Source organism: Bombina bombina, chromosome 7 (assembly GCF_027579735.1).
Source record: "Bombina bombina isolate aBomBom1 chromosome 7, aBomBom1.pri, whole genome shotgun sequence".
NCBI lineage: Eukaryota > Metazoa > Chordata > Amphibia > Anura > Bombinatoridae > Bombina > Bombina bombina.
Genome location: NC_069505.1, coordinates 201,105,967 through 201,131,693, shown reverse-complemented (window position 1 = coordinate 201,131,693; position 25,727 = coordinate 201,105,967). Strand labels below are relative to the sequence as shown.

The following is a 25,727-nucleotide window of genomic DNA, read 5'->3' as shown; positions in this document are numbered from 1 at the left end:
CTTCAATCTATTTTTCTGCATTATGTTGGAGCTTTTTCTCTTTTTACATATTTTAAATTTATATATATATATATATATATATAGCACCTCGTTACCCCTCCTTCCTCTCTCTCCCCAATCCACTCCCCTCACCAATTATCCAGGAGGACTGTTTCTGAATATCTAAATTGATAAATCAATTGTTCTATTTCATTGGGTGAGAATATCTTAATAAATTTTGTCCATTTTTTAAGGAAGGCCTTTATTTCCTGTTCGGAATTTATATCCGTTGCTAGTTGTTCAATTACATATTGTTTCTTAAGATAATTTTTAACTTCCATGATCGTTGGAGAGAAGCTATCCTTCCATTTTTTAAGGATTAAATTTCTAGCGGTGAGAATAGCCAGATTAATTATCTTGGCTTCTGATGGAGATACATTTTTAACTTTCAAGAATATTATGTCATTATGAGTAAATATAAGGGAGGTTATTTTGACTACTCTCAATAGCCAATATTGTATTTTCAACCAGAATTGTTTTATTTTGGGGCATGCCCAAATCATATGGATTAGGTCTGCCGCTGGAAAATTGCATTTTGGGCATTTGTTAAATTTTTTATTCTGCCATTTGTATCCTTTTTCTGGGGTATAATATGTAAAATATATTAGCTTAATATGTGACTCTCTCCACGTTTCCGATATAGTTGTACGATATAGCTGAGATAAAGAGTGTGTTATCAGAGAGCTTTGATCAATGTTTTCAGATGAAAAGGGGATCCATTTCTGGGTTATATAATCTAAATTAGCTCTTCCCTTATATGAGATTAAATATGTATACCATGTGGAAATAGATAAGTGTCCTGCTTTAGCTAAAATTGGCCAATTATCAAGATTTTCCCAGGTCCAATTCCAAGAAAATTTGCTGATTAACTGCTGTACGTAATGCCTAGCCTGCAAGTATGCGAAGAAATCTTGATTTCCTAATCCAAATTCTTGTTTTAATTCTTCAAAGGATTTGATATTTTTTGCTGCTACATTGATAAAGTGTGATGCCAGGTATAAACCTTTCCTCTGCCAGTTTTTTAATACGGGGGATTGTATCCCTTCCTGATAATCTGGGTTTCCTAGGAATGTCTGAAATTTAGGTATCCTAGTATCTATTTCAGTCTGTCTCCCTATTTTTTTCCAGGCCTGGATTATTGTATAAATTGATTTAAATTGTTTCACTAGTTTAGGGGTCGAATCACCTGATAAATGTACCAGCGAGGCAGGAGAGAATGGATATATTATGTTTCGTTCTAACCTATTATCTGTAAAGTGATCCAATTCTGAAAACCAATCAACTGCTGTGCGACCCAAGAAAATTAGATTATATAATTGTAGGTCTGGAAAAGCCAGACCGGCAAATTGTTTTGTAAGTGAAAGTTTATAAAGAGATATTCTTGGTTTTTTAGATTGCCATAAGAATTGACGGGCTGCGGTATTAAACCTTTTAATGTCGTATGATTTCAAGAGAACAGGGAGGTTCTGTAAAAGATACAGCATTTTAGGAAAAAGTATAATTTTTATGAGAGCTATACGGCCTGAAATAGAAAGGGGTAAATTTTGCCAGCTTCTCATTTGAGTGATAATTTGGGAGAACATAGGGGTTATATTCAAGGAATACCATTCCCTAGGGTCATCAGTTATATTTATCCCCAGGTATTTAAAAGAGTTTGTCACTATTTTAAAAGGTGTCTCTAGTTGAGACCCCTCTGTTTTTCTCAACCATAATAGTTCGGATTTTGAATTATTGATTTTATAACCGGAGAACTTGCTGAATGCCTTGATTATTTCTAAAAGCTTTGGGATATTTAAAGTTGTATTTGATAGATATATGAGTAAATCATCCGCGTACAGTGCCAACTTTAGTTCTCTTTTCTTTATTTTTATGCCCTCTAGTTGTTGCCTAATTTTAAGAGCTAATGACTCAATTGCTATGTCGAATAAGAGAGGTGATAGGGGGCATCCTTGTCGAGTACCCCTTTCTAATTTAATTACATTTGAATTTACCCCATTAATAGATAGGCTGGTAGATGCTTGACAGCACAGTTTTTTAACCAAGCTTAGAAAATTCTTATTAAATCCAAATCGATATAATGTATCTAGGAGATAGTCGTGTTCAACGCTATCAAACGCTTTTTCCGCGTCTAAAGCTAACACTGCAGCGTCTGATTCACTTGTTAAAATGCTATGATCTGTATTTTTTAAATAATCGATGGTCAGTAGGAGTTGTCTAATTTTGCCGCTGAGGTACGATTAGATAAGAATCCTGCTTGATCCTTATGTATTATTTCTACAAGCCCCTCTTGAAGCCGTTTTGCTAAAATAAATTAAAAAAGCTTGTAATCGGTATTTAATAGAGCAATTGGTCTGTATGATTCTTTTTTATTTTTATCTTTACCTGGTTTGAGTATAAGTATTGTCTGTGATGCTGTGAAATTCGGGGGAATTTGAGAGTTTTCACCATAATAAAGGTTAAATAGTTTTGTTAAATGAGGGACCACAATTGGAGCTAAATTTTTATATATTTCGTTTGGGAGGCAGTCAGGGCCTGGAGCTTTGTCTGTCTTTAGTGCTTGTATTGCTTGACTTACTTCTGTTTCTAGAATGGGGGAATTTAATTTAAGATTAAATTCAGAGCTATTCTTTGGAAAATCTATTCCCTCCCAAAATTTATTGTACTCTTTAATTCCCAGAGTATTGGAGGAGTAGATTGTTTTATAATAATTATAAAAGGATTCAGATATTTCTTTAGATGAAGTGAGTAGCTTCCCATTGTTTTGTATTGATTCGATTAATAATGATTATTTAGAGTTTTTTTACTAATTTTGCTAATAGCTTGCCGGATTTGTTACCGTACTTGTATAGCCTCGATTGGTATCTTAATTCTGATTGGGCTGTGTTGGATATTAAAAAAGTGTCATGTTCATTTTTTACGTCTAAGTATTTTTTCCAATTTTTATTTGTGGGGGCACTTACATACTTGTTATACTCATTTCTTACGGCGTCTATTACTTTCTTCTCTCTCTGTGTATTCTCCTTTTTAATTCTAGCAGTGTAAGCTGTTATTTCTCCTCTCAATACTGCTTTAGCAGTCTCCCAGACTATTGAGAAATTTTCCACTGATCCCACATTGATTGAAAAATATTCCTCTAATTTGATCTTAAGCCAATTTATAAAGTTAAGATTTTTGTTTAGATATTTTGGGTAGAAAAAACCTATTGTTCTATCTTGGCCTTTTACTTTGGGAATATCAATCATTATAGGAGCGTGGTCCGAGATACAAATCTCAGATATTGAAGCCTTTACCCCAAGTTTATGCAGACTATCACTTATCAGGAAGAGATCTATTCTAGATAATGACTTAAACGCTTTAGAGTAGCAAGTGTATCTTCTAGCAGTTGGGTTCTGTGATCTCCAAATATCTTTAATTGCAAGATTTTGACAGATAGAATTGAATATTTTTTGTTTCTAGGTTGTCCTTTTTTGTCCTATTTTGTTGGTTACCTCGCCTTAATCTATCGATATAATATTGGGGGGTCATATTGAAATCACCTGCTACAATCAAGTGCCCTTCTGATACCTGCAATATCTTAGTTTGGAGGGAGTCCCAGAATTTTGGTTCAATTATATTTGGTGCATATATGTTGCATATGGTGTATATCATGCTATCCGTCCTTATTTTAAGAATTAAATATCTACTTTCTGGATCTATTATAGTTAATAGTGTTTCATATTTTAACTCCTTCCCCAGAAGAATTGCTACTCCGTTTTTCCTTTTTAGTGATGGAGCAAAGACAACCTCGGCTACCCATGAGTTTTTCAGTTTTATAGATTCGTCTTTATTCAGATGTGTCTCCTGTATGAGGCCTATTGTTGTATTAAGTTTTTTAAGATGTGTCAGTATTGTTTTGCGTTTTATAGGTGAGGTTATACCTCCTACGTTCCATGAGGTGAACTTAATCGGTCTATTCATCTTATTTTACCTAGTTTAAAAAATGGGGAGGAGAGAGATTGAGGAGAGAGAGAGAAAAAATAAAATAAAAATATATATATAAATTTGAACTAGGCAATCATTAGTTTTTTGTGTCCCTGTCTCTAACATGTTTGAAGAAAGATGTCTATTACTAGTTTCCTTTATTAAGGTAACCCTGAGTATACACTTGATGTTCATGTTATTTTGTTATTCCATATTCCGCTAGTTTCTTCTCTGCCTCTGTCGCTGAGACAAAAAAAAAACGTTCAACCATCAATCAATACTTTTAATCTAGCTGGGTATATAACCGTAGCTTTCCACCCAGCTTTTATCATCCGTCCACAGACTGGTGAGAGTTCCCTGCGCTTCCTAGAGGTTTCGATGGAAAAATCCTGAAAGAGCAAGATCTTGATACCATTGTATAAAATTGGTTGATTTTTACGATAATTTTGCAAATATAGCTCTGTTAGGTTTTTACATAACTTTCTTTTCCTCATAGACATCAATAGGGATTGCGTTATGGCGATTGCCATACCGCGATCGCATGTGTTAGTTTTTTTCTAACGCTTTCTCTCTATTGATGACTATGGGGAAAATGTGCACGAGCACGTCAAGTCAGGCCTTGGGTTTTGTGCGGGATGGAGCTTATCACACCATATCGCACAACAAAAGAAGGTTTTTCAGTAACTTGTAATGGCAGCGCTATGGAGAGTGTGATACTGCTCATTTTTTTTGCGTTATTTACGCACCCGGTTTAGCGCACAACTTGTAATCTTGGTGTATGTATGTAATGCTCTCCACTGCTGTACAACTGACTATGTATGTAGTGCTCTCTACTGCTGTACAACTGACTATCACCTAGATTATGAGTCTTGCGTTAGCCTTAAAAAGCAGCGTTGAGAGGTCCCAACGCTGCTTTTTAATGCCCGCTGGTTTTACGAGTCTGGTAGGTACAGGTGTACCGCTCATTTTTTATTCCGCGACTCGAGCTTACCGCAAATCCCCTTACGTAAATTGCGTATCCTATCTTTTCAATGGAACTTGCATAACTAGTCTTGGAGAAAGTGAGCGGTACAGCCTGTCCTGTCAAGACTTATACCGCATTTAAAAGTCAGTAAGAGTTTTATGGGCTAACGCCGTAACATAAAACTCTTAACTAAAGTGCTAAAAAGTACAATTACACCCATAAACTACCTATTAACCCCTAAACCGAGCCCCCACATCGCAAACACTTAAATACATTTTTTAACCCCTAATCTGCTGACCGGACATCGCCGCCACTTTAATAAATATATTAACCCCTAAACCGCCGCACTCCCGCCTCGCAAACACGAGTTAAATTTTATTAACCCCTAATCTGCCATCCCTAACATCGCCGACACTTACCTACATTTATTAACCCCTAATCTGCCACCCCCAATGTCGCCGCTACTATATTAAATTTATTAACCCCTAAACCTAAGTCTAACCCCCCCTAACTTAAATATAATTTAAATAAAACAAAATAAAATTACTACAATTAAATGATTCCTATTTAAAACTAAATACTTACCTATAAAAAAAACTAAGATAGCTACAGTATAACTAATAGTTACATTGTAGCTAGCTTAGGGTTTATTTTTATTTTACAGGCAACTTTGTATTTATTTTAACTAGGTACAATAGTTATTAAATAGTTATTAACTATTTAATAACTACCTAGCTAAAATAAAGACAAATTTACCTGTAAAATAAAACCTAACCTAAGTTACAATTACACCTAACACTACACTATCATTAAATTAATTTACTAAATTAACTACAATTAAATTAAATAAACTAAAGTACGGAAAAAAATAATTACAAGAATTTTAAACTAATTACACCTAATCTAATCCCCCTAATAAAATAAAAAAGCCCCCCAAAATAATAAAAATCCCTACCCTATACTAAATTACAAATAGCCCTTAAAAGGGCTTTTTGCGGGGCATTGCCCCAAAGTAATCAGCTCTTTTACCTGTAAAAAAATATATAATACCCCTCCAACATTAAAACCCACCACCCAAACACCCAACCCTACTCTAAAACCCACCCAATCCCCCCTTAATAAAACCTAACACTAACCCCTTGAAGATCACCCTACCGTGAGGCGTCTTCACCCAGCCGGGCACAAGAGGACCTCCAGACGGGCAGAAGTCTTCATCCAGGAGGCATCTTCTATCTTCATCCATCCGGAGCGGAGCGGGTCCATCTTGAAGCCAGCCGACGCGGAGCACCCAGACCGATGACTACATGACGAATGACGGTTCCTTTAAATGACGTCATCCAAGATGGCATCCCTTGAATTCCGATTGGCTGATAGAATTCTATCAGCCAATCGGAATTAAGGTAGGAAAAATCCTATTGGCTGATCCAATCAGCCAATAGGATTGAGCTTGCATTCTATTGGCTGATTGGAACAGCCAATAGGATGCGAGCTCAATCCTATTGGCTGATTGGATCAGCCAATAGGATTGAACTTCAATCCTATTGGCTGGTTGCATCAGCCAATAGGATTTTTCCTACCTTAATTCCGATTGGCTGATAGAATCCTATCAGCCAATCGGAATTCAAGGGACGCCATCTTAAAGGAACCGTTATTCGTCGTGTAGTCGTCGGTCTGGATGGATGCTCTGCGTCGGTTGGCTTCAAGATGGACCCACTCCGGATGGATGAATATAGAAGATGCCGCCTGGATGAAGCCTTCTGGCCGTCTGGAGGTCCTCTTCTGCCCGAATCAGATGAAGACTTCTGCCCCTCTAGAGGACCACTTTTGCCCGGCTGGGTGAAGACGTCTCACGGTAGGGTGATCTTCAAGGGGTTAGTGTTAGGTTTTATTAAGAGGGATTGGTTGGGTTTTAGAGTAGGGTTGGGTGTTTGGGTGGTGGGTTTTAATGTTGTGGGGGTATTGGGGCCTAGTTATCAAGCCGTCAACCTCAAATACGCTGGAATTCCGCAGTGTATTTGTGGCGAGGCTGATTCGCCTTAGTTATCAAAGGCTAGAGACCGGCAAAAGTCGAATTTTGTGACGTAAGCTTCGATCCGCCGGACTCAGTCCGACACAGATCGATTCTTACGTCACTCCAGATGTTCCGCACACAAGTGCGGCACAATCTGACTACTTTTGCTAGTTATCAAAAACTTTTCCGGCCCAGCATATCTGGCTTTCAATCCGCCGCCCTGGAGGCGGCGGATCCCATAGGAATCAATGGGAGTCTGACCATAGCGAAAGTACAAGTTCGCTGCTGCCAGACATCCCATTGATTTCTATGGGAGCTGTCTACACCTAACACCCTAACATGTACCCTGAGTCTAAACACCCCTAATCTGTCCCCCCTACACCGCCGCAACTAAATAAAGTTATTACCCCCTAAACCGCCGCTCCCGGAGCCCACCGCAAGCTACTCTATACATATTAACCCCTAAACCGCCGCTCCCTGACCCCGCCACAACTATAATAAATGTATTAACCCCTAAACCGCCGCTCCCGGACACCGCCGCAACTATAATAAATGTATTAACCCCTAAACCGCCGCTCCCTGACCCTGCCGCAACCTACATTATACCTAATAACCCCTATCCTGCCCCCGCTATACCGCCGCCCTCTATCATAAAGTTATTAACCCCTATCCTGCTGATTCCGCACCTCGCCGCAACTAAATAAATAGTTTAACCCCTAAACCGCCGCTCCCGGACCCTGCCGCAACCTATATTAAATTTATTAACCCCTAATCTGCCCCCCCTACACCGTCGACACCTATAATACATTTATTAACCCATATCCTGCCCCCCACTACACCGCCGCCACTGTAATAAATTTATTAACCCCTAAACCTAAGTCTAACACTAACCCTAACACCCCCCTAACTTTTTATATTAAATATTAATTAAATAAATCTAAATAATATTTCTCTTATTAACTAAATTAATCCTATTTAAAACTAAATACTTACCTTTAAAATAAACCTTAATATAGCCACAATGTAAATAATAATTATATTGTAGCTATCTTAGGATTTATTTTTATTTTACAGGTAACTTTCAATTTATTTTAACTAGGTACAATAGCTATTAAATAGTTATTAACTATTTAATAGCTTACCTAGCTAAAATAAAGAGAAATTAACCTGTAAAATAAAAACTAACCTAAGTTAGAATTACACCTAACACTACACTATACTTTAATAAATTATTCCTATTTAAAACTAAATACTTACCTGTAAAATAAACCCTAAGATAGCTACAATATAATTAATAATTACATTGTAGCTATCTTAGGATTTATATTTATTTTACAGGTAACTTTGTATTTATTTTAGCTAGTTAGAATAGTTATTAAATAGTTATTAACTATTTAATAACTACCTAGCTAAAAGAAATACAAAATTACCTGTAAAATAAATCCTAACCTAAGTTACAATTAAACCTAACACTACACTATCATTAAATTAATTAAATAAATTAACTACAAATAACTACAATTAAATACAATTACATAAACTAACTAAAGTACAAAAAATAAAAAAATCTAAGTTGGATCAGCCAATCGGATTGAACTTGAATCTGATTGGCTGATTCCATCAGCCAATCAGAATTTTCCTACCTTAATTCCGATTGGCTGATAGAATCCTATCAGCCAATCGGAATTCGAGGGACGCCATCTTGGATGACGTCCCTTAAAGGAGCCTTCATTCGTCGGTAGTCCGTCGGGAAGGAAGGATGTTCCACGTCGGCGGGATGAAGATTGAAGACCCCGCTTGGAAGATGACATCGCCCGGATAGAAGACTTCTTCAGCGCCGCTTGAAAGATGACATCGCCCGGATAGAAGACTTCTTCAGCGCCGACTGGAGGATAACTTCTGCCGCTCCGGATCTCCTCTTCAGATCCATCGCTGCTCGGCTGAGTGAAGACGACTCAAGGTAGGATGATCTTCAGGGGATTAGTGTTAGGTTATTTTAAGGGGGGTTTGGGTTAGATTAGGGGTATGTGGGTGGTGGGTTTTAATGTTGGGGGGGTTGTATTTTTCTTTTACAGGTAAAAGAGCTGAATTCTTTGGGGCATGCCCCACGAAAGGCCCTTTTAAGGGCTGGTAAGGTAAAAGAGCTTTGAACTTTTTTAATTTAGAATAGGGTAGGGCATTTTTTTATTTTGGGGGGCTTTGTTATTTTATTAGGGGGCTTAGATTAAAATGTTTGTAACTTATTTTTTTTTATTTTTTGTAACTTAGCTTTTTTTATTTTTTTGTACTTTAGTTAGTTTATGTAATTGTATTTAATTGTAGTTATTTGTAGTTAATTTATTTAATTAATTTAATGATAGTGTAGTGTTAGGTTTAATTGTAACTTAGGTTAGGATTTATTTTACAGGTAATTTTGTATTTCTTTTAGCTAGGTAGTTATTAAATAGTTAATAACTATTTAATAACTATTCTAACTAGCTAAAATAAATACAAAGTTACCTGTAAAATAAATATAAATCCTAAGATAGCTACAATGTAATTATTAATTATATTGTAGCTATCTTAGGGTTTATTTTACAGGTAAGTATTAAGTTTTAAATAGGAATAATTTATTTAAGTATAGTGTAGTGTTAGGTGTAATTGTAACTTAGGTTAGTTTTTATTTTACAGGTAATTTTCTCTTTATTTTAGCTAGGTAGCTATTAAATAGTTAATAACTATTTAATAGCTATTGTACCTAGTTAAAATAAATTGAAAGTTACCTGTAAAATAAAAAATAAATCCTAACATAGCTACAATATAATTATTATTTATATTGTAGCTATATTAGGGTTTATTTTAAAGGTAAGTATTTAGTTTTAAATAAATAATATTTAGATTTATTTAATTAATATTTAAGTTAGGGGGTGTTAGGGTTAGTGTTAGACTTAGGTTTAGGGGTTAATAATTTAATTACAGTGGTGGCGGTGTAGTGGGGGGCAGGATAGGGGTTAATAAATGTATTATAGGTGGCGACGGTGTAGGGGTGGGCAGGATAGGGGTTAATAAATTTAATATAGGTTGCGGCGGGGTCCGGGAGCGGCGGTTTAGGGGTTAATACATATATTATAGTTGCGGCGGGGTCAGGGAGCGGCGGTTTAGGGGTTAAACTATTTATTTAGTTGCGGCGAGGTGCGGGATTAGCAGGATAGGGGTTAATAACTTTATTATAGAAGGCGACGGTATAGGGGGGCAGGATAGGGGTTACTAGGTATAATTTAGGTGGCGGCGGTGTTCGGGAGCGGCGGTTTAGGGGTTAATACATTTAAAAGAGTTGCGGCGGGGTCTAGGAGTGGCGGTTTAGGGGTTACTAACTTCATTTAGTTGCGGGGGGGCTCCGGGGGTGCCGGTATAGGGGGTAGAACAGTGTAGTTAGTGTGGGTGCTTAGTGACAGGCTAGCAAGAAAGCTGTAAAAAAGCCGAAGAGCAGCGAGATCGGATGCGTGGCTTTTTGACAGCTTTTTTGATAACTTAGGCAAATTTTTACAGGTCCGCGGCGGCGATGTGAGGCGAGCTTAGGCGGGCGTATTGGGCCAGCGAAGGCAGGTAAAGTAGACACGTTGATAACTACCCCCCATTGTATTTTTTTTTACAGCTAAAAGAGCTGATTACTTTGGGGCAATGCCCCACAAAAAGCCCTTTTAAGGGCTATTTGTAATTTAGTATAGGGTAGGGATTTTTATTATTTTGGGGGGCTTTTTATTTTATTAGGGGGATTAGATTAGGTGTAATTAGTTTAAAATTCTTGTAATTATTTTATTATTTTCTGTCATTTAGTGGGTTTTTTTTCGTACTTTAGTTTATTTTATTTAATTGTAGTTAATTGTAGGTAATTTAGTAAATTAATTTAATGATAGTGTAGTGTTAGGTGTAATTGTAACTTAGGTTAGGGTTTATTTTACAGGTTAATTTGTACTTATTTTAACTAGGAAGTTATTAAATAGTTAATAACTATTTAGTAACTATTGTACCTAGTTAAAATAAATACAAAGTTGCCTTTAAAATAAAAATAAACCCTGAAATAGCTACAATGTAACTATTAGTTATATTGTAGCTAGCTTAGGATTTATTTTATAGGTAAGTATTTAGTTTTAAATAGGAATTATTTATTTAATTGTAGTAATTTTATTTAGATGTATTTAAATTATATTTAAGTTAGGTGGGGTTAGACTTTGGCGGCGGCAGATTAGGGGTTAATAAGTGTAGTGAGATGGCGGCGACATTGGGGACGGCAGAGTAGGGGTTAATAAATAAAAAGTATGTGTCGGCGATGTAGGGGTGTTTAGACTCAGGGTTCATGTTAGGGTGTTAGGTGTAGACATAACTTTTGTTTCCCCATAGGAATCAATGGGGCTGCGTTAGAAGCTGAACGCTGCTTTTTTGCAGGTGTTAGGGTTTTTTTTCAGCTGTCTCTGCCCCATTTATTCCTATGGGGAAATCGTGCACAAGCACGTTTTGCCAGCTCACCGCTACCGTAAGCAACACTGGTATTGAGATGAGATGTGGAGCTAAATTATGCTCTACGCTCACTTTTTTGTGGCTTACGCCGGGTTTAAATAAACCCGTAATACCAGCGTTGTCTTAAGTGAGCGGTGAGAAAAAACTGTTTGTTAGCAACGCATCCCTGTTGCCGCAAAACTCATAATCTCGGTGTAAGTATGTAATGCTCTCTAAATCTGTACAACTGACTATGTATGTAATGCTTTCTACGTCTGTACAACTGACTATGTATGTAATGCTCTCTACTGCTGTACAACTGACTATGTATGTAATGCTCTCTACTGCTGTACAACTGACTATGTATGTAATGCTCTCTACATCTGTACAACTAAGTATGTAATGTTCTCTAGTCCTGTACAACTGACTAAGTATATAATACTCTCTTCTGCTGTACAACTGACTATGTATGTAATACTCTCTACTGCTGTACAACTGACTATGTATGTAATGCTCTCTACTGCTGTAGAACTGACTATGTATGTAATGCTCTCTACTTCTGTACAACTGACTATGTATGTAATGCTCTTTACATCTGTACAACTGACTATGTATCAGGGCCCAGGGCATATTATGGCCTAGGCAAGCAAGGCGGGTGCCTAGGGCAGCAGATTTGGGAGGGGCAGCACATCTGCCGTATCCTCTCTCTAAAAGCCAGCACACAGTACAGTGAGCGATATAGTGAAGGCTTTTACAGAGAAGACAAGGCACCTGCGCTTAATAATGTTGCTCTTCACAGGCAGTGCTCCTGGCATTTTTGCAGTGGAAGCATTCTTTGTGAGAAACTTGCCCGAGGATATGCTTACAAGGTGAGGCTGGAGGAGAAGACCTTGGGCCGATATGCTGCCTCCCCTTGTCAGCTGTGGTGGGTCTGCCAGCGCAGTGCTTATTGCAGGTCTTAGTAATTAACAGACTGGATGCGTCTGTGCACTGCTTAGATCAGCTTGTGATGTCTAATCATAAACTCTCAGCTCTAATGTATGTTAGCTACTAATAGCTAGCTTTCTCTGCATTCACGAACCCATGGAGTAAATAGGAAACTGACACTTAAAAAGTTTAATTACTTGAATGATTGTAATAACTTTATGTTGCATGTGAAGAGTATTTATTGTTTCAATGTGTATTTGCTAGCCCATTTTCTTTTGAATTGTTATAGGGAAAAAAACTTTTTTTTTTAACACACTGACCCAAAAAAATATTAAGGGAAAAAAAGGCCTAAAACCTTTGGGTGTGGGGGGCAGCAAAATTTTGAGTGCCTAGGGCAGCACAAAACCTAAATACGCTATTGCTATGTATGTAATGCTCTCTACATCTGTACAACTGACTATGTATGTAATGCTCTCTACATCTGTACAACTGACTATGTATGTAATGCTCTCTACATCTGTACAACTGACTATGTACAACTGACTATGTATGTAATGCTCTCTACAACTATACAACTGACTGGCCTAGATTCCATTGAGGTGGTAACCTGTGGAAACTGGTGTTTTTATGTTACCACCTCAATGGAAGCTTGCCCTATGTATGTAATACTCTCTACTCCTATACAACTGACTATTGGCCAGATTACGAGTTTTCGTCGGTAAGGCTGTGCGGTGCTAACGCTCCTTTTTTTCTTACCGCTCCCTTAAGCCAACGCTGGTATTACGAGTTTTCTGCAAGCCGGCGTTAGCCTCAGAAAAGTGAGCGTTGAGCAAAATTTAGCTCCACATCTCACCTCAATACCAGCGTTGCTTACGGTAGCGGTAAGCTGGCAAAACGTGCATTTTGCTCGATTTCCCCATAGGAAACAATGGGGCTGAGCTGGCTGAAAAAAAACACCTAACACCTGCAAAAAAGCAGCGTTCAGCTCCTAATGCAGCCCCATTGTTTCCTATGGGAAAATTAAATTTATGTCTGCACCTAACACCCTAACATGAACCCCGAGTCTAAACACCCCTAATCTTACACTTATTAACCCCTAATCTGCCGCCCCCGCTATCACCTACATTATATTATTAACCCCTAATCTGCCGCTCCGGACACCGCCACCACATACATTATACTTATGAACCCCTAATCTACTGCCCCCAACATCGCCGACACCTACATTATATTTATTAACCCCTAATCTACCCCCCCAAGGTCGCCGCAACTATATTAAATTTATTAACCCCTAATCTGCCGACGCTAACCCCTAAACCTAAGTCTAACCCTAACCATAACACCCCCTAACTTCAATATAATTTAAATAAAACAAAATATTACTACTATTAAATAAATTAATCCTATTTAAAACTAAATACTTACCTATAAAATAAACCCTAAGATAGCTACAATATAACTAATAGGTACATTGTAGCTAGCTTAGGATTTATATTTATTTTACAGGCAACTTTGTATTTATTTTAACTAGGTACAGTAGTTATTAAATAGTTATTAACTATTTAATAACTTCCTAGTTAAAATAAGTACACATTTACCTGTAAAATAAATCCTAACCTAAATTACAATTACACCTAACACTACACTATAATTAAACTAATTACCTAAACTACCTACAATTCATTACAATTCAATTAAATAAACTAAATTACGAAAACAAAAACACAAAATTACCGAAAATAAAAAAGAATTACAAGAATTTTAAACTAATTACATATAATCTAATCCCCCTAATAAAATAAAAAAGCCCCCCAAAATAATAAAATTCCCTACCCTATACTAAATTACAAATAGCCCTTAAAAGGGCCTTTTGCGGGGCATTGCTCCAAAGTAATCAGCTCTTTCACCTGTAAAAAAAAATACAATACCCCCCAACATTAAAACCCACCACCCACACACCCAACCCTACTCTAAAACCCACCCAATCCCCCCTTAAAAAACATAACACTAACCCCCTGAAGATCACCCTACCTTGAGACGTCTTCACCCAGCCGGGCACAAGTGGACCTCCAGAGGGGCAGAAGTCTTCATCTGTTTCGGCCAGAAGAGGTCCTCCAAGCGGCAGAAGTCTTCATCCAGACGGCATCTTCTATCCTCATCCTTCCGGAGGGGGTCCATCTTCAAGACATCTGACGCGGAGCATCCGCTTCATCCGACGGCCGACGACTGAATGACTGGTCCTTGAAATAACGTCATCCAAGATGGAGTTCCTTGAATTCCGATTGGCTGATAGAATCCTATAAGCCAATTGGAATTAAGGTAGGAAAAATCCTATTGGCTGATGCAATAAGCCAATAGGATTGAAGTTCAATCCGATTGGCTGATCCAATCAGCCAATAGGATTGAGCTTGCATTCTATTGGCTGTTCCAATCAGCCAATAGAATGCAAGGTCAATCCTATTGGCTGATTGCATCAGCCAATACGATTTTTCCTACCTTAATTCTGATTGGCTGATAGGATTCTATCAGCCAATCGGAATTCAAGGGACGCCATCTTGGATGACGTCACTTAAAGGACCAGTCATTCAGTCGTCAGCCGTCAGATGAAGAGGATGCTCCGCGTCAGATGTCTTGAAGATGGACCCGCTCCGCTCCGGAAGGATGAAGATAGAAGATGCCGCCTGGATGAAGACTTCTGCCGCTTGGAGGACCTCTTCTGGCCGGATCGGATGAAGACTTCTGCCCCTCTGGAGGTCCACTTGTGCCCAGCTGGGTGAAGACGTCTCAAGGTAGGGTGATCTTCAGGGGGTTAGTGTTAGGTTTTTTTAAGGGGGGATTGGGTGGGTTTTAGAGTAGGGTTGGGTGTGTGGGTGGTGGGTTTTAATGTTGGGGGGGTATTGTATTTTTTTTTACAGGTGAAAGAGCGGATTACTTTGGGGCAATGCCCCGCAAAAGGCCCTTTTAAGGGCTATTTGTAGTTTAGTATAGGGTAGGGAATTTTATTGTTTTGGGGGGCTTTTTTATTTTATTAGGGGGATTAGATTAGATGTAATTAGTTTAAAATTCTTGTAATTCTTTTTTTTCTCTGTAATTTACTGTTTTTTTCCCCGTAATTTAGTTTATTTAATTTAATTGTAATTAATTGTAGCTAGTTTAGGTAATAAGTTTAATTATAGTGTAGTGTTAGGTGTACCTAGTTAAAATAAATACAAAGTTGCCTGTAAAATAAATATAAATCCTAAAATAGCTACAATGTAACTATTAGTTATATTGTACCTATCTTAGGGTTTATTTTATAGGTAAGTATTTAGTTTTAAATAGGACTAATTTATTTAATAGTAGTAAATTTATTTCGTTTTATTTAAATTATATTTAAGTTAGGAGGTTTTAGGGTTAGGGTTAGACTTAGGTTTAGGGGTTAATAAATTTAATATAGTAGCAGCGACGTTGGGGTCGGCAGATTAGGGGTTAATAAATGTAGGTAGGTGTCGGCGATGTTAGGGACGGCAGATTAGGGGTTAATAAAATTTAATTAGTGTTTGCGAGGCGGGAGTGCGGCGGTTTAGGGGTTAATAAATTTATTAAAGTGGCGGCGATGTCCGGTCAGCAGATTAGGAGTTAAATAATTTTATTATAGTGTTTGTTTGCGATGTGGGGGGGCTCGGTTTAGGGGTTAATAGGTAGTTTATGGGTGTAATTGTACTTTTTAGCACTTTAGTTAAGAGATTTATGTTACGGCGTTAGCCCATAAAACTCTTAACTACTGACTTTTATATGCGGTAAGAGTCTGGACAGGAGAGGGTCTACCACTCAATTTTTAAGGCGATCGTAATACCGGCGTTAGGCAAATCCCATTAAAAAGATAGGATCGCAGGGAAAAAAATGAGCGGTAGACCCTTTCCTGCCTGACTCGTAATACCAGCGGGTGTTAAAAAGCAGCGTTGGGACCCCTCAACGCTGCTTTTTAAGGCTAACGCAAGACTCGTAATCTAGCCGTATGTATGTAATGCCCCCACCCCTGGATTTTGTTTCTTACAGGATACCTGTGAATGTAACAGTGAAACCCTCAGGGTCACCATGTACAGGATAGCTATGTATGTGACAGTGATACCCTCAGGGTCACCATGTACAGGATAGCTATGTATGTGACAGTGATACCCTCAGGGTCACCATGTACAGGATAGCTGTGTATGTGACAGTGATACCCTCAGGGTCACCATGTACAGGATAGCTTTGTATGTGGCAGTGACACCCTCAGGGTCACCATGTACAGGATAGCTGTGTATGTGACAGCGACACCCTATGGGTCACCATGTACAGGATAGCTTTGTATGGGACAGTGACACCCTCAGGGTCACCATGTACAGGATAGCTGTGTATGTGACAGTGACAGCCTCAGGGTCACCATGTACAGGATAGCTGTGTATGTGACAGTGACACCCTCAGGGTCATCATGTACAGGATAGCTGTGTAAGTGACAGTGACAACCTCAGGGTCACCATGTACAGGATAGCTGTGTAAGTGACAGTGACACCCTCAGGGTCACCATGTACAGGATAGCTGTATGTGACAGTGATACCCTCAGGGTCACCATGTACAGGATAGCTGTGTATGTGACAGTGATACCCTCAGGGTCACCATGTACAGGATAGCTGTATGTGACAGTGATACCCTCAGGGTCACCATGTACAGGATAGCTGTGTATGTGACAGTGACACCCTTAGGGTCACTATATACAAGATAGCTGTGTATGTGATAGTGTGACAGTGACACCTTATTATCATATTTGTTTAATTCTTTTGGTATCCTTTGTTGAAGAGCAGCAGTGCTCTACTGGGAGCAAGCTGAGCATATCTAGTAATGATAAGCGGTATATATGTGCAGCCACCAAATCAACAGCTAGCTCCCAGTAGTGCATTGCTGCTGGAGCCTACGTAGGTATGATTTTCAACAAAGGATACCAAGATAATAAAGCAATATAGATAATAGATGTAAATTGGAAACTTGTTTAAAATTGCTGCTCTGTTTGAATCATGCTCTTTAAGTTGATATTACAATCAGGTTCATGTACATAAGGAGTTATTTCATTATTTTCTTTTATCCCGTTTCTCTATTGATTGCGTTTGTATAAAGTGATGTTATTTGTTTAATGATCAGATGATAAATATATGTGAGAAGCTGCCTGACCCTGAGGCAATGGTACCTGTTTATATTATGTGACTTGTGACAAACACTGGCAACAAGTGTATAATGCTAGAGATTACTAAGTCACACAAACATTTCAGTGTTATCTGAAAGAATTTATTCACAAACTGTATTGTTGGAAAAAAAAAAAGGATTTGAAATCAGTCATTTAAATGAATATGCCAAAATGCTTTTTAAAGGGACATAAAAGTGCAAAACATAATGCCGTTATGGTATTTTATTACTGTGCTGTTGCCCGCACATAACTGTGTGTTTAACCCCTGCAAAGCAGTTAGAAACTTATATCCTTCTCCTAGCTACACCCTAATCACTCCAGGTTTGTGCTTCTCCTAGGTCTGTTCCCATGTCTACTTCTAGGTATTTTCCCATGTTTACTCCCAGGTCTTTTCCCATGTCTACTCCCAGGTCTGCTACCATATCTATTTCCAGGTGTCTACTCCTGGTTAACTCCCATGTCTGCTCTCACGTCTACTCCCAGGCCACTCTTAGGTCTGCTCCTATTTTTATGCTCACGTCATCTTCCAGGTCTATTCCCAGTTTACTCCCAAGTCTACTTCTATGTCCACTCCAGGTGCTCCAGGACTACCCCCAGGTCTTCTCCTATATATGCTCTTAGGTCTACTCCCAGGTCTGCTCCCATGTCACTCACAGGTCTGTTCCCAGGTGGACTTCCAGGTCTGCTGCTAGGTATGTTTCCATGTTTGCTCCCAGGAATACTTCCAGGCTGGCTCTCAGGTCTACTCTGAGATGTGCTCCCAGATTTTATCCCAGGGGAACATCCTGATGTGCTCCCAGGTCTACTCCTAGGTCTGCTCCATATCTACTCTCAGGTCTTCTCTCTGGTCTGCTCCCAGGTTTGTTCTACTACCAGGTCTACTCCCACATTTGACTCCAGGTCTGCTCCTAGATCTACTTCCAGGTCTTTTCCCTGGTCTGCTCCTAGGTTTGTTCTACTCCTTGCTCTGTTTTCAGGTCAGGTCTACTCTAGGTGTGCTCCCAGGTCGGATCTATTCCTAGGTCTGTTCCCAGGTCTTCTTCCAGGTCTTACTCCAAGGTTTGCTCCAAAATATACTCTCAGGTTTGTTTAACTCCTAGGTCTGCTTCCAGGTCTGGTCTACTCCTAGGTATGCTCCCAGGTCTGGTCTGCTTCTATGTCTGTTCCCAGCCTCCAAGAGCAGGAGTAACGAGTACAACTGTGGGAGGTATTTGTTTGTATCTAAGAATCTTGTAAAGTCAATAAATGAATCCTGTATATGAAACTAAAAGTGAATACAAACTAAGCACGGAAAATGCATTTAAAGGGATATGAAACCCCCCCAAAAATATTTTGTAATTCAGACAGAGAATACCTTTTTTTTTAATGAAATTTGCTTCCTTGCAATGATACTCTGTTTTGAAGAGATACCTAGGTAGGCATCTGGAACATTACATGGCAGGAAATAGTGCTGCCATCTAGTCCTCTTGCAAATTAATAACATTCTTGCAAAACTGCTGCCATATAGTGCTCCAGCAATGGACCAGCTCCTAAGCATTTGTCCCTGCTTTTCAAGAAAAGATACCTAGTGAACAAAGCAAAAATTATATTAGAAGTAAATTAGGAAATTGTTTAAAATCACATGCTCTATATGAACTATGAAAGAAAAATTTGGGGTTTCATATCCCTTTAACAATGTAGGGTGCCTCCACGCTATCCTGTTAGATGCTGACTTTTATAAGGTGCTCACAATGTGCAGGGAGCTCCAGGGTCAACATTCACCAAGGCTTTCCTGCATGAGCTCTCCAAACAGTTAGCCTGGCAAAAGTTAGACTAAATGAATCATGACAAAATAAAATTTTACTTTGAATATCTTGTAAATTTTTATCTCTGTGACTTTGCTTCATTTGGTTACTCACTGCTGTTTTTTCTGTCTTTTTAGATGAGCATTTCCAAGTGCACTGAACCAGTTCAGCCGCAGGCAAAGCTTCACTTCCCACAGATCTACTACTCTACGCAAACATCTCCAGATGTCACTAGCTACAAACAGGATTCTCTGAAGAAGATGAGACCGCAGAAACATGGCTATCCAACTGAGAACTGGAAGGGAACAGATATGGAAATCAGCCCTGGAGAACCTGCTGGAGGTACAGGAAGTCCAGGCTCTTATACTATTTCTGTGTTTATAATTTCTTTCATGTAATTAACAAGAGTCCATGAGCTAGTGACGTATGGGATATACATTCCTACCAGGAGGGGCAAAGTTTCCCAAACCTTAAAATGCCTATAAATACACCCCTCACCACACCCACAAATCAGTTTTACAAACTTTGCCTCCAAGGGAGGTGGTGAAGTAAGTTTGTGCTAGATTCTACGTTGATATGCGCTCCGCAGCAAGTTGGAGCCCGGTTTTCCTCTCAGCGTGCAGTGAATGTCAGAGGGATGTGAGGAGAGTATTGCCTATTGAATGCAGTGATCTCCTTCTACGGGGTCTATTTCATAAGGTTCTCTGTTATCGGTCGTAGAGATTCATCTCTTACCTCCCTTTTCAGATCGACGATATACTCTTATATTTACCATTTCCTCTACTGATTCTCGTTTCAGTACTGGTTTGGCTTTCTACAAACATGTAGATGAGTGTCCTGGGGTAAGTAAGTCTTATTTTCTGTGACACTCTAAGCTATGGTTGGGCACTTTATTTATAAAGTTCTAAATATATGTATTCAAACATTTATTTGCCTTGACTCAGAATGTTCAACTTTCCTTATTTCCAGACAGTCAGTTTCATATTTGGGATTATGCTTTAATTATCATATTTTTTCTTACCTCAAAAATTTGACTTTTTCCCTGTGGGCTGTTAGGCTCGCGGGGGCTGAAAATGCTTTATTTTATTGCGTCATTTTTGGCGCGGACTTTTTTGGCGCAAAAATTCATTTCCGTTTCCGGCGTCATACGTGTCGCCGGAAGTTGCGTCATTTTTTGACGTTATTTTGCGCCAAAAATGTCGGCGTTCCGGATGTTGCGTCATTTTTGGCGCAAAAAGCATTTAGGCGCCAAATAATGTGGGCGTCTTTTTTGGCGCCAAAAAATATGGGCGTCGCTTTTGTCTCCACATTATTTCAGTCTCATTTTTCATTTGCTTCTGGTTGCTAGAAGCTTGATGTTTGGCATTTTTTTCCCATTCCTGAAACTGTCTTATAAGGAATTTGATCTATTTTGCTTTATATGTTGTTTTTTCTCTTACATATTGCAAGATGTCTCACGTTGCATCTGAGCCAGAAGATACTACAGGAAAACCTCTGCCTGCTGGATCTACCAAAGCTAAGTGTATCTGCTGTAAACTTTTGGTAGCTATTCCTCCAGCTGTTGTTTGTATTAAATGTCATGACAAACTTGTTAATGCAGATAATATTTCCTTTAGTGATGTACCATTGCCTGTTGCAGTTTCCTCAACATCTAAGGTGCAGAATGTTCCTGATAACATAAGAGATTTTGTTTCTGAATCCATAAAGAAGGCTTTGTCTGTTATTTCTCCTTCTAGTAAACGTAAAAAGTCTTTTAAATCTTCTCTTTCTACAGATGAATTTTTAAATGAACACCATCATTCTGATTCTTTGGACTCTTCTGGTTCAGAGGATTCTGTCTCAGAGATTGATGCTGATAAATCTTCATATTTATTTAAGATGGAATTTATTCGCTCTTTACTTAAAGAAGTACTAATTGCTTTAGAAATAGAGGATTCTAGTCCTCTTGATACTAATTCTATACGTTTAGATAAGGTTTTTAAAGCTCCTGCGGTTATTCCAGAAGTCTTTCCTGTTCCTAATGCTATTTCTGCAGTAATTGCTAAGGAATGGGATAGATTGGGTAATTCATTTACTCCTTCTAAACGTTTTAAGCAATTATATCCTGTTCCGCCTGACAGGTTAGAATTTTGGGACAAAATCCCTAAAGTTGATGGGGCTATTTCTACCCTTGCTAAACGTACTACCATTCCTACATCAGATGGTACCTCGTTTAAGGATCCTTTAGATAGAAAAATTGAATCTTTTCTAAGAAAAGCTTATCTATGTTCAGGTAATCTTCTTAGACCTGCTATATCATTGGCTGATGTTGCTGCAGCTTCAACTTTTTGGTTGGAAACTCTAGCGCAACAAGTAACAAATCGTGATTCTCATGATATTATTATTCTTCTCCAGCATGCTAATAATTTCATCTGTGATGCCATTTTTGATATTATTAGAGTTGATGTTAGATTTATGTCTCTGGCTATCTTAGCCAGAAGAGCTTTATGGCTTAAGACTTGGAATGCTGATATGGCTTCTAAATCAACTCTACTTTCCATTTCTTTCCAGGGAAACAAATTATTTGGTTCTCAGTTGGATTCTATTATTTCAACTGTTACTGGTGGGAAAGGAACTTTTTTACCACAGGATAAAAAGTCTAAAGGTAAAAACAGGGCTAACAATCGTTTTCGATCCTTTCGTTTCAACAAAGAACAAAAGCCTGATCCTTCGTCCTCAGGAGCAGTTTCAGTTTGGAAACCATCTCCAGTCTGGAATAAATCCAAGCCTGCTAGAAAGGCAAAGCCTGCTTCTAAGTTCACATGAAGGTACGGCCCTCATTCCAGTTCCGCTGGTAGGGGGCAGGTTACGTTTTTTCAAAGAAATTTGGATCAATTCTGTTCACAATCTTTGGATTCAGAACATTGTTTCAGAAGGGTACAGAATTGGTTTCAAGATGAGACCTCCTGCAAAGAGATTTTTTCTTTCCCATGTCCCAGTAAATCCAGTGAAAGCTCAAGCATTTCTGAATTGTGTTTCAGATCTAGAGTTGGCGGGAGTAATTATGCCAGTTCCAGTTCCGGAACAGGGGATGGGGTTTTATTCAAATCTCTTCATTGTACCAAAGAAGGAGAATTCCTTCAGACCAGTTCTGGATCTAAAATTATTGAATCGCTATGTAAGGATACCAACGTTCAAGATGGTAACTGTAAGGACTATATTGCCTTTTGTTCAGCAAGGGAATTATATGTCCACAATAGATTTACAGGATGCATATCTGCATATTCCGATTCATCCAGATCATTATCAGTTCCTGAGATTCTCTTTTCTAGACAAGCATTACCAATTTGTGGCTCTACCGTTTGGCCTTGCTACAGCTCCAAGAATTTTCACAAAGATTCTCGGTGCCCTTCTGTCTGTAATCAGAGAACAGGGTATTGTGGTATTTCCTTATTTGGACGATATCTTGGTACTTGCTCCGTCTTTACATTTAGCAGAGTCTCATACGAATCGACTTGTGTTGTTTCTTCAAGATCATGGTTGGAGGATCAATTTACTAAAAAGTTCTTTGATTCCTCAAACAAGGGTAACCTTTCTGGGTTTCCAGATAGATTCAGTGTCCATGACTCTGTCTTTAACAGACAAGAGACGTCTAAAATTGATTACAGCTTGTCGAAACCTTCAGTCACAATCATTCCCTTCGGTAGCCTTATGCATGGAAATTCTAGGTCTTATGACTGCTGCATCGGACGCGATCCCCTTTGCTCGTTTTCACATGCGACCTCTTCAGCTCTGTATGCTGAACCAATGGTGCAGGGATTACACGAAGATATCTCAATTAATATCTTTAAAACCGATTGTTCGACACTCTCTAACGTGGTGGACAGATCACCATCGTTTAATTCAGGGGGCTTCTTTTGTTCTTCCGACCTGGACTGTAATTTCAACAGATGCAAGTCTCACAGGTTGGGGAGCTGTGTGGGGATCTCTGACGGCACAAGGAGTTTGGGAATCTCAGGAGGTGAGATTACCGATCAATATTTTGGAACTCCGTGCAATTTTCAGAGCTCTTCAGTTTTGGCCTCTTCTGAAGAGAGAATCGTTCATTTGTTTTCAGACAGACAATGTCACAACTGTGGCATACATCAATCATCAAGGAGGGACTCACAGTCCTCTGGCTATGAAAGAAGTATCTCGAATTTTGGTTTGGGCGGAATCCAGCTCCTGTCTAATCTCTGCGGTTCATATCCCAGGTGTAGACAATTGGGAAGCGGATTATCTCAGTCGCCAAACGTTGCATCCGGGCGAATGGTCTCTTCACCCAGAGGTATTTCTTCAGATTGTTCAATTGTGGGGGCTCCCAGAGATAGATCTGATGGCCTCTCATCTAAACAAGAAACTTCCCAGGTATCTGTCCAGATCCCGGGATCCTCAGGCGGAGGCAGTGGATGCATTATCACTTCCTTGGAAGTATCATCCTGCCTATATCTTTCCGCCTCTAGTTCTTCTTCCAAGAGTAATCTCCAAGATTCTGAGGGAATGCTCGTTTGTTCTGCTAATAGCTCCGGCATGGCCTCACAGGTTTTGGTATGCGGATCTTGTCCGGATGGCATCTTGCCAGCCATGGACTCTTCCGTTAAGACCAGACCTTCTGTCACAAGGTCCTTTTTTCCATCCGGATCTGAAATCCTTAAATTTAAAGGTATGGAGATTGAACGCTTGATTCTTGGTCATAGAGGTTTCTCTGACTCCGTGATTAATACTATGTTACAGGCTCGTAAATCTGTATCTCGAGAGATATATTATAGAGTCTGGAAGACTTATATTTCTTGGTGTCTTTCTCATCATTTTTCTTGGCATTCTTTTAGAATACCGAGAATTTTACAATTTCTTCAGGATGGTTTGGATAAGGGTTTGTCCGCAAGTTCTTTGAAAGGACAAATCTCTGCTCTTTCTGTTCTTTTTCACAGAAAGATTGCTATTCTTCCTGATATTCTTTGTTTTGTACAAGCTTTGGTTCGTATAAAACCTGTCATTAAGTCAATTTCTCCTCCTTGGAGTTTGAATTTGGTTCTGGGAGCTCTTCAAGCTCCTCCGTTTGAACCTATGCATTCATTGGACATTAAATTACTTTCTTGGAAAGTTTTGTTCCTTTTGGCTATCTCTTCTGCTAGAAGAGTTTCTGAATTATCTGCTCTTTCATGTGAGTCTCCTTTTCTGATTTTTCATCAGGATAAGGCGGTGTTGCGAACTTCTTTTGAATTTTTACCTAAAGTTGTGAATTCCAACAACATTAGTAGAGAAATTGTGGTTCCTTCATTATGTCCTAATCCTAAGAATTCTAAGGAGAAATCATTGCATTCTTTGGATGTTGTTAGAGCTTTGAAATATTATGTTGAAGCTACGAAATCTTTCCGTAAGACTTCTAGTCTATTTGTTATCTTTTCCGGTTCTAGGAAAGGCCAGAAAGCTTCTGCCATTTCTTTGGCATCTTGGTTGAAATCTTTAATTCATCTTGCCTATGTTGAGTCGGGTAAAACTCCGCCTCAAAGAATTACAGCTCATTCTACTAGGTCAGTATCTACTTCCTGGGCGTTTAGGAATGAAGCTTCGGTTGACCAGATCTGCAAAGCAGCAACTTGGTCTTCTTTGCATACTTTTACTAAATTCTACCATTTTGATGTATTTTCTTCTTCTGAAGCAGTTTTTGGTAGAAAAGTTCTTCAGGCAGCGGGTTCAGTTTGAATCTTCTGCTTATGTTTTTTGTTAAACTTTATTTTGGGTGTGGATTATTTTCAGCAGGAATTGGCTGTCTTTATTTTATCCCTCCCTCTCTAGTGACTCTTGTGTGGAAAGATCCACATCTTGGGTAGTCATTATCCCATACGTCACTAGCTCATGGACTCTTGTTAATTACATGAAAGAAAACATAATTTATGTAAGAACTTACCTGATAAATTCATTTCTTTCATATTAACAAGAGTCCATGAGGCCCACCCTTTTTTGTGGTGGTTATGATTTTTTTGTATAAAGCACAATTATTCCAATTCCTTATTTTATATGCTTCGCACTTTTTCTTATCACCCCACTTCTTGGCTATTCGTTAAACTGATTTGTGGGTGTGGTGAGGGGTGTATTTATAGGCATTTTAAGGTTTGGGAAACTTTGCCCCTCCTGGTAGGAATGTATATCCCATACGTCACTAGCTCATGGACTCTTGTTAATATGAAAGAAATGAATTTATCAGGTAAGTTCTTACATAAATTATGTTTTTTATGAAAACTGACTCAGTGGGGCATATTTATTAAGCTCCGTATGGAGCTTGATGCCCCGTGTTTCTGGCGAGCCTGCAGGCTCACCAGAAACAGCAGTTATGAAGCAGCGGTC

The 25,727-nt window shown here is 38.8% G+C and overlaps 1 protein-coding gene across 2 annotated transcripts in view; it reads left to right on the top strand.

Moving 5' to 3' along the window:
• Positions 1-25,727, top strand: part of LOC128666135 (synaptotagmin-13-like) — a 73,448-nt gene that overhangs the window by 31,475 nt on the left and 16,246 nt on the right. For both annotated transcript variants that reach the window (XM_053720558.1, XM_053720560.1), the window contains exon 2: positions 19,499-19,703. In XM_053720558.1, coding sequence (XP_053576533.1) covers positions 19,499-19,703 — 205 coding nt within the window. The remainder of the gene's footprint in view (positions 1-19,498; positions 19,704-25,727) is intronic.